Below are 9,775 nucleotides of genomic sequence, written 5' to 3'. Positions count from 1 at the left end.
AGAGCTTTGCAACGACAGCGCGAAAGAAGATTCTCCCTTAAGGCTATCCTGATCGTTTGGACCCCATACTAAGCGAGGGAACTGCGTGCTTAGGGACTCGAGGGAGAACAATCCTTTCTGACCCGATCACATACCTTGATGAGTTCACGGTTGTTGCGATTTCTGAGTGAAGTGCTTTAGCGGTAGAAATTTTTGATGTCAAAACATTTTTTTGAGATCTTTTTACTTCCACACTCCGCCTCTCCTTCAAATCCATTTTCGTTAGGGGAAAAAAATTTCTTTTTCAAAAATCAAAGAAAAAAATATAAAATAGTTATGAAAAAAAGAACACTATGAAATTTCTTTCAATCATGAATCCCTTTTTCTAAGTTAGACAATTCTCAACCATAAAGAGAAGTATAGGTAAGAGGTCCGATAGCTTTAAAAGAGTGGTGAGTTCACATCGATTGAATTCATTTTTTTCATTATTGGTTGAAGAATGGGAATTAAGCGTAAATTTGAAGTTGGCTACACCCCTCAACAAAAATAGTGTATCGAGTGCAAGAATAGGACCATCGTTGAAATGGCAAGGTTTATGTTAAAAGGTGCCGGGGCATCAAAAAGGCGGAAAGCTTGATCGCTCGACTGATTTACCTTCTCAATATAAGAAAAAAATCAAAAAAGTGGTAAAAGTAAATAAGAGAACGATAAAATAAGTTATGGTTGAGCTTGGTGAGAAGGGCCAAGGGAGATGGCCGCGACCCCAGCGACTCTTTGAAGCATCAATCGAGGACCACCGGCCCCTATCTCTTAAAGGCTTGGCTTATAGCATCTAACTAACAGGGGGCCCGCTAAAACTCCAAATTTAGAGAAAAAAGCATAAGCATATATAAAAAGAAGAAAAATCGGGGAGATGATCAAATAATAGATAGACAGAAAAAAGAGTTCCTCTATCTCTTGTCTATCTATAAATCAAAGTAAAAAAAGAGTGCTTTGGTTCCCGAATGGATTGGATCCTTTTACATTTACCTTAGCGAAATGAAGGCGTCACCCGTTCGAATGCTTCTCCGATCACTGAAGTTCTCATGAAGAGAATAAGATGTTGCTCCCCTCCCTCGTCTTTTTCCCAGCTTTGCTAATCTTCCCCTCTAATGCGGAGGTTGTGGGAGGAAGAAACCTTAGTTAATTCGAGGCGTCTTCCTGAAGGTTTCTTCCTTTTTCGAGTGCAACATAGGAAAGCGCCATCTTTTTGTCATCCTCGTAGCTTCCAGAGGTTTTTTTGTATTGAGCGCATGCAGTAGCTAGGACCCTTCCAATCAATCATGTTTGAGCCTATGTTCAAACAAAAACAACCCAGGGGCCCCAAAGGGAATTCCGAATGCTGCCGACGTTCGAGATAAGGGAATGCTTCCCAAACCACCACTAAAGGAAAAGGCTCTACGAAAGGGAGGGAGATCACGGCGGGGGTAAGGAAAAAGGCTTTTCGAAGATCGAGATGTTGATTTCTTTTTCATTGAAAACGAAAGAAGGCCGAGGGGATAGCAGCCTTCTTTCGGGCTTTGCCTGCCCTATGATGCAGAGAAAAGAATTCCGGCTGCGACCCGGGAAAGCGCTGCCAATAACATAAGGGAAGGGGTCCATGTAGCTACTGCGCCCGCCCACGAGCAGCGGGTTCGGCATCTACTACAAAAGTGAGAATCCACTTCAGATAACCACGCCTCTGCTGAGACAGCGTGTGGAATGGCCAAGAGCGGACCCTTTTTGGATATATAATCCAAGCCGAGAGTGGAGTTACGTGAACAGCCGTCTGATGGAAAACAACTTCCACGCTCGATTCAGAGAGCACTTTTTCCATTGAGAATTCCTCGTTCCCTTTTTGTATGAATTCCCCAGTGGCGAAATTAACGACTTGTGGGGCCCTATCTATTCAATCTCTCGAGCCCCGAAGAAAATCCCCCTCTCCCTCGCCTCGGACTCCATCTCTCTTTTGACTCCATATATGTGGGCACCTGATATCTATGAGGGTTCACCCACCCCGGTGACAGCATTCCTTTCTATTGCGCCTAAAATCTCTATTTCTGCAAATATGTCACGTGTTTCTATTGTTGGTTCCTATGGAGGTACATGGCAACAAATCTTCTTTTTCTGCAGCATTGCTTCTATGATTTTAGGAGCACTGGCCGCCATGGCCCAAACGAAAGTCAAAAGACCTCTAGCTCATAGTTCGATTGGACATGTAGGTTATATTCGTACTGGTTTCTCATGTGGAACCATAGAAGGAATTCAATCACTACTAATTGGTATATTTATTTATGCATCAATGACGATAGATGCATTCACAGCGAAAAGGCGTAACGATGCTGGGCACTTTCTTGGAGAGGCTCGGGTGAAATAGACATGTCTGTGAAGATCGCGGACTACTGCACGTGGGACGAAAAGACCCTATAAAGCTTTCATTTGTTCCCTGCGATTGGCTTTGGGCCTTTCCTGTGCAGCTTAGGTGGAGGGTGAAGAAGCCTCCTTCCGGGGGGATCAGCATGCCTCGGTGAATATGTACCCAGGCCCTGTACACACCGCCCGTCACACCCTGGGGAATTGGTTTCACTGAAGCATCGGACCAATGATCACCCATGACTTCTATGTACCACTAGTGCCACAAAGGCTTTTGGTGGTCTTATTGGCGCATACCACGGTGGGGTCTTCGACTGGGGTGAAGTCGTAACAAGGTAGCCAGTGGGGGAACCTGTGGCTGGATTGAATCCTTCGCGACCCTCGCCTACTTGACTAAACTAAGGACCTGCAAGCAACGGATGCTTATGTTGAAAGTCGACTTTTTCCATTTTTCCTTCTTGTTCATCAATCTCCAATCAAGGCAAAGCGGGCACTACGGTGAGACGTGAAAAACACCCGATCCCATTCCGACCTCGATATGTGGAATCGTCTTGCGCCATATGTACTGAAAATTGTTCGGGAGACATGGTCAAAGCCCGGTGAGCAGGCAAGAAGAGAGAGGTAGGGAATCCGCAGAAAGAGATATGGGGCCATCTAATCCAAACCATTGGTATGCCAATACAGAATCCAATCTCTGACTCCCAGATAAAGAGGAAGAGTCGTCTTGAGAAGTTGTTTAGTGGATCGTCCCATTCATTTTGATAGGCGGCCATGGGCCGGCATGTGGGATCGAGAAGATAGGGCGTCTGGGTCCGAGGTGGGAGATGCAGCTGGCGATAAACTTTCCAATCTAAGATGCTTCGGGCGGTTCCTGACTCCCATCTAAGAGACGGCATTTCTTTCATATTCTCTTTCCGAGGATTCACGTCCACCACAATCGAGCGAGAAGGCTAGGGGGATGGGTTTTTCTGTCCAAGCAAAATAGGATTACAGCATTCCCTGACTCGACGAACCATCTGGTTGCCTCAGAAAATCCCCCTTCCCGGCGAATCGGGTAAGGCTAGAAGGGATGGTAGGTCAGCGGCTTCATTCAGCAGCGGATAGAAAGGCGGGCTAGCTGGCAGCATCGAATCATGGGCTCTCCGCCCCTCCCCTTTCATGAAAGAGGTTTCTTCCATCAAAGATCCAACATAGGCTAAGTCTACGGGAGATGTTTCAACAACATGTGCACTTCTTGCAACAAATACATTCTTTGTCACGGGATCATTATCTCCTCGGCCTGTGAAAATGCATTTTGGCGAAGTCGCATCTAATTCTGCCTCTTCACACATGCATATGCTTGACTTGCAAATATCTCGAAAGTGACCGCTACCCCCTTGGTCATAAGGAGTAAGCGCTTCAGTAGGGAACTCTATTCGAAACATAAGTGCTAGTATTCATAGCTCCAGCCCACTAAGACTTAGGATAGTTTAGAGCGAGCAACATGGAATGGACCAGTGAGATCACTATGAATCAACTCAGGGTTCTCCAACTACATCCTTTTGGAAAGGAGGACCAATGTATTTCACCTTTCATGCAATCATCACAAGAGGGAGAGTTCTTTGCTTCAGGGTGAACCAAGCACAAAGAAGACCTCACTAATTCTTTCCATCTCGATGTCCTCTTATGCCAGAACTTCGTAGCATTCTCGATATGAGTCGAGAAAGTCAAGTTCTTAGCCATTACTCAATAGGGCACATACAAAGCTTACTTAATTCCCTGTGCTTTCTCTTTTCTTTTTTTATGGTAAGGCATCTCAAATCCATTCGCCAAACATTCCTTTGAAGAATGATTCGTACCAGGGAGTAGCCAAGACATCCATGTTGTCTTTCACTGATGATTTGCATTATAGGTGTCAGGCAAAAGACTTTCCAATGCCTGCCTTAGATGTGACGACACGGCTCAACAAACCATTCATTAAACTCATGCAGGAGCATGCGATGGTCACATTAATAGACATGCGCTAGCTAAGAGAACTTCTTTAGGGTACTATTGGCTGGCTTACTGGGGGGAAGGACAGCATAGAGTTTGTGCGTAGGTGTAAGGATTTTACATGGAGATTTCATCCATGCCCTTCAACGTCTTTCTTTCACACCCGGTTTCGACCGTCCAATTCTTCCTCTAGTCATGGTCACTATTTTTGTTATCACCGCTACAGACTACTTCACCAAGTGGGTTGAAGCAAGACCAATGGCTTTTAACCGATTGGAAAGGCGTGGCGTGACATGCTTAATCTACACTCATCTTCTTTATTGAATCGGTCTTCCCTAAGTCTATAGTCTTAGATAACGGTACCCGAACTGGGGGAATATATGCAACCGGAGTTTAGGATTACTAATCATTTAAGCACCCCTCCGGTCAAGCTGAGGCCACAAACAAGACCACGCTTAGTATCCTAAGCTAAGGAAAAAAATGAGGATTGACATTTGAAACTATCTTCTACCCGCGTTTATCGCACAACATTTTTGTACCCAAACTCTATCTTCCTTGGTCTACAGGACAGAGGCCGAGATAGAGATCCGCCAACTATCTCTCAACTTTTGAGAACCAGCAGCATGTTGAATGCTTACACGACTTTCACTCTTAGACGAGAGCCGACAACATGCCATAGACCACTTGGCTACATACCTTAATAGGTTAGATCGGTCTCATGATCAGCGCATTCGATACCGGGCCCTTAAACGGCAGTTCGATAGGCTTTATAAGTTCGACACCAGGTTCCCAAGAATGCGTTTGAGCTTCTCACCGTTGATGGCGAACCCAGCCTACCTTCTATGCATATCAATCTAAATCCATTCTCTCATTACTCCAGAATGAATTGCTCTGCCCCCTCAAAAATGCACGCGGTGAGATGGGAACTCGTCTGCAGACCGAAAACGGAGGGCGGTTTGGAAATTCGAAGTTTGAAAGACTGGAACACTGCCAGTCAGGCTAGATTATTCTGGGAAGTAGCTAGTGGTAAGAATGATCTTAGGGGCTGATTGGATCAGATCCAAATACTTGAAGAAAGACTCAGTTTTGGAGAATTTCAGCTTATGCTTTGCGGGCTCATGAAAGGAAGACTATCTAATTCTCCGGAAAGAATGAGTTGAAACCCCCTAATTGTTTCTCGCGAGACCAACATATTTCCACGAGAACCAAGAAATACTACGCCACGAAAAAGGGGTTGTGATAAGAAACGCACAATTTTTTGTTCTCTCGCTACAGTTAAATGATCTTCTTAGGATAATTCATCCAACCAAAGGATAACTATAATGTCCTGAAGTTCTTTGTAACTATGCAAAGTTTGCTTAACTTTTTGCTTGCGCGGTTTCATAATTTTCCTTGCCAACGATGCCAGGCTGTAACATAGTTGACATTGAATCTAAAGGATCTACCGCTGGATTAATACCTTTGGCAGCTAATTCTCTTGATAGTACAGTAGTAGCATCAAAATTTGCAAATGTCATGGCAGGAGCAGGGTCGGTCAAATTGTCCGCAGGTACATAAACTGCTTGGATCAAAGTTATAGATCCCTCTTTGGTAGAAGTCATTCTTTCTTGCAAAGAACCCATTTCTGTATAAATGGTGGGTTGATAACCCACTTCTCCCCAATAAGGAGGATACTTCTAATCCTGCTTGGATGAAACAAAAAATATTGTCGATGAATAGAAGATAAAGCCAACAGAGATATAGAAACTGGTGCTATTGCAGCTACACCTCCTGATTTGTCGGTATATCTGCGAAAGAATGGAATGGATCGGTAGGAAATACCATTCTGAAACAATATTAGGCGGGGTGGGCATCAGATTAGCAAGTATATAATTGTCGGGATGCCCCAAAACATTAGGAGCATAAAAAATCCAAATGGAAGAAAAGATAGCAAAAAGCTACCCAACCTACTAGATCCTTTACATAAAAATAAGGGTAAGAAGCAATTTTATCTATCTCTGAATGTACACCCGATGGATTATTTGATCCATATTAATGCAATGCGGCCAGATGAAGAAGACTGGCACCCACTAAACTAAGGGGGCGTAAATGATGAAGACCAAAAAAATGATTTAAGGTGGCATTATCCAAGGAGAAACCACCCCAAAGCCAAGTCACTATAGTATCTACAAGTATAGGTATGGCGCTATCTAAGCTTGTAATTACTGTAGCTCCCCAAAAGCTTATCTGACCCCAAGGTGGTATGTATCCTGTAAAAGTTGTCACAGTCATTAAAAGGAATATGACAACTCCGAGACACCGAACAAATTCCCTAGGACTGCTAATATAGACCATGAAAAATATGAAGGTGAACCACAATGAGAAACATACTTACCCCATTAACATGCATATAACGGAGCAACCATCCCCCTTCAACATCAAGAAATAGTTCCTTTGCATGAGTAAGAAACCGATATATTACCATGGGTCACCCTCGTTCCGTAGTGGAGTTCTTTCGCATTTTTCGTATCGTTTGTCATAGATTAGCATCTCGAGGTCCTTTGATGGGCATAAAGAAATCGTCTTGGTAGCAACCACCAAACCAATAGAACAAAGGTTAGTTAGCCCTGCAGCTGGTCCACAAGCAAGGGTTGTAGGTCCATTACCGTCCGGCTACGGACCTAACGGAGTCATCCCAACTCTCGGATCGGAGATGCTAACGGGACGGGAATCGAAGTGGGGGACCTCTCCGCCGCACCTGTCCCCCCAGACATAGACTACATACAGGGTAGTACTGTTGGAAAGATAGAAGATCACCGCGTGAACAACATCTAAAGTAACGAATGTCACTCCCGAGGGATCGACCACTATGATCAAGAAATTTTCTAATAGAACTCTTGTTCATGTTCACGCCGGAGTGCTAAGGTTGTTCCCACCATTGAAGTCAGAGTCTGGGTGTGGGCCCGCTTACTCTTACTAATAGAATATAGAATAGGGCCTTCCGAATGAGAAAGACAAAAAAGTTCTTCGTTTCGTTGGTAGAACCAAGGCCAATATCATATTGACTCTCTCTCGCCCAATAAGAGTTTCCGAGAGTGACTTTCTGAAAATTCTCTCCTTTCCAAAGCTCCACAAGGCAGGCAAAAAAAGAGTAATAGGACAACAAGCAATTTGCTTTAATTTGAGTTCTTTCTTTGTTGAGATTGAAATCGACGTTCTTTTGAAAAGGGGTAGGGTAGGTAGGAAAAACTTCTTCATGAAAGGAGTTCCTTACTTTTCTTTCTTAGGTTTCTTCTAGTCGTTTGAAGCCTTAAGAAAAGAAACCGGCAGTTTTTTTTTCCGAATGACGTTATTTCGAGAATCAACCAACCGACAAATCCGTAGCCCAGGTGATTCACTGCCTCCCTCTCGCCAAAATGGGATGAATCTTCTCATGCAGTTTCGGCGCAGCGAAGCCAATTTCCATCAAGGCAAGGGGGTAAATAAGGGGGAAGAGGAGTTGTCACGATAGAAAAGAGAAATGACTATAAGGAACCAACGATTCTCTCTTCTTAAACAACCTATATCCTCCACACTTAACCAGCATTTGATAGATCATCCAACCCCGAGCAATCTTAGTTATTGGTGGGGGTTCGGTTCGTTAGCTGGTTTTTGTTTAGTCATTCAGATAGTGACTGGCGTTTTTTTTAGCTATGCATCACACACCCTCATGTGGATCTAGCTTTCAACAGCGTAGAACACGTTATGAGAGATGTTGAAGGGGGCTGGTTGCTCCGTTATATGCATGCTAATGGGGCAAGTATGTTTCTCATTGTGGTTCACCTTCATATTTTTCGTGGTCTATATTATGCGAGTTATAGCAGTCCTAGGGAATTTGTTCGGTGTCTCGGAGTTGTCATATTCCTTTTTAATGATTGTGACAGCTTTTATAGGATACGTACCACCTTGGGGTCAGATGAGCTTTTGGGGAGCTACAGTAATTACAAGCTTAGCTAGCGCCATACCTGTAGTAGGAGATACCATAGTGACTTGGCTTTGGGGTGGTTTCTCCGTGGACAATGCCACCTTAAATCGTTTTTTTAGTCTTCATCATTTACTCCCCCTTATTTTAGTAGGCGCCAGTCTTCTTCATCTGGCCGCATTGCATCAATATGGATCAAATAATCCATTGGGTGTACATTCAGAGATGGATAAAATTGCTTCTTACCCTTATTTTTATGTAAAGGATCTAGTAGGTTGGGTAGCTTTTGCTATCTTTTCTTCCATTTGGATTTTTTATGCTCCTAATGTTTTGGGGCATCCCGACAATTATATACCTGCTAATCCGATGCCCACCCCGCCTCATATTGTGCCGGAATGGTATTTCCTACCGATCCATGCCATTCTTCGCAGTATACCTGACAAATCGGGAGGTGTAGCCGCAATAGCACCAGTTTCTATATCTCTGTTGGCTTTACCTTTTTTTAAAAGTATGTATGTGCGTAGTTCAAGTTTTCGCCCGATTCACCAAGGAATTTTTTGGTTGCTTTTGGCGGATTGCTTACTACTAGGTTGGATCGGATGTCAACCTGTGGAGGCACCATTTGTGACTATTGGACAAATTCCTTCTTTCTTTTTCTTCTTGTTTTTTGCCATAACGCCCATTCCGGGACGGGTTGGAAGAGGAATTCTAAATTCTTACACGGATGAGACTGATCACACCTGATCAGTGAAAAATTCTTACACCAATCATTTTTTCATTTACGATACGAGTGAGTATTACACCAAGAATTGACAAGCTACTGAGTTTGAGGCCTTGTTGATATAGCGTAGATAGGGAAAAAGACTATACTATACTATAGGCTCAGCCTCTCGCGCTTATGTATTAAGTAAAGTGAGAATGTGCGCTTCCTAGCTTACTCGCCGCAGATAGTCAGTCCCCTTCTATTCTGACGAGTCGACTTTCCGCACTCCGGCCGGCTCTTTATTGTATTTCGGTGATGAAGAGGCCAGAACCCATGTAGGCGACCAGAGATGCCGCCTTTGTCTACTAACTTTCTGGACGTTCGTTCAAAAGAGAAAAAATGGAACAAGACACACACAAATCAAAGATTGATTTAGACTTTTGTATGGTAGGTAGGAGGTACTGTAACGTATATCTGAGAGCTGAGCTCTCTCTACTTGTTGCTTAAGTAAGCCATCGTGTCGTGTGGATGGATGGGATGCGGCATGGATAGCGTGATTCGACGGTTTCATAAGAAGCAAGAAAGAAGAGCTCCCAAGCCGAGCCTAAGATCAAATATTTGGAGACCGGCTTCACTTGCTTTATGAAAAAAGAACTCCTTTCCAATCCTCCTTGTTACACCCTGATAAGTGCTTGAGTGAACATGTTTTTATGCATGTTTTACATACATTGAGCATCATATTTTATACGGTTTATGTCTCATTTCGTGTATTGGGTGTTCTTTTTATGCAT

At 43.7% G+C, this 9,775-nt stretch overlaps 1 protein-coding gene and 1 pseudogene across 1 annotated transcript; one reads left to right on the top strand and one right to left on the bottom strand.

Moving 5' to 3' along the window:
- The first annotated feature begins 1,884 nt into the window (after positions 1-1,884).
- Positions 1,885-5,390, top strand: LOC120254362 (NADH-quinone oxidoreductase subunit N 1). The gene is made up of 4 exons (XM_039262472.1): positions 1,885-2,365; positions 2,475-2,524; positions 5,046-5,126; positions 5,222-5,390. The coding sequence occupies exons 1-4, from the start codon at positions 1,979-1,981 to the stop codon at positions 5,388-5,390; spliced, it is 687 nt and encodes a 228-aa protein (XP_039118406.1). The 5' UTR covers positions 1,885-1,978.
- Positions 5,391-5,437: 47 nt separating this feature from the next.
- LOC120254361 lies at positions 5,438-6,805 on the bottom strand (annotated as a pseudogene).
- Between the last annotated feature and the right edge of the window lie 2,970 nt (positions 6,806-9,775).

The sequence above is a fragment of the Dioscorea cayenensis genome, unplaced genomic scaffold, assembly GCF_009730915.1.
Source record: "Dioscorea cayenensis subsp. rotundata cultivar TDr96_F1 unplaced genomic scaffold, TDr96_F1_v2_PseudoChromosome.rev07_lg8_w22 25.fasta BLBR01000429.1, whole genome shotgun sequence".
Taxonomy (NCBI): domain Eukaryota; kingdom Viridiplantae; phylum Streptophyta; class Magnoliopsida; order Dioscoreales; family Dioscoreaceae; genus Dioscorea; species Dioscorea cayenensis.
The sequence above is the reverse complement of the archived record's forward strand: the minus strand, read 5'-3'. Positions and strand labels throughout refer to the sequence as shown.

What these genes read in the sequence shown, in the direction of transcription:
- LOC120254362 (XM_039262472.1), top strand. Translation starts at nt 1,979, where the DNA reads ATGTGGGCACCTGATATCTATGAGGGTTCACCCACCCCGGTGACAGCA. An exon ending in ACTTTCTTGGAGAGGCTCGG is followed by an intron (nt 2,366 to 2,474) that starts GTGAAATAGACA and finishes TTTCCTGTGCAG; the next exon opens with CTTAGGTGGAGGGTGAAGAA. An exon ending in CTTTATAAGTTCGACACCAG is followed by an intron (nt 5,127 to 5,221) that starts GTTCCCAAGAAT and finishes TCATTACTCCAG; the next exon opens with AATGAATTGCTCTGCCCCCT.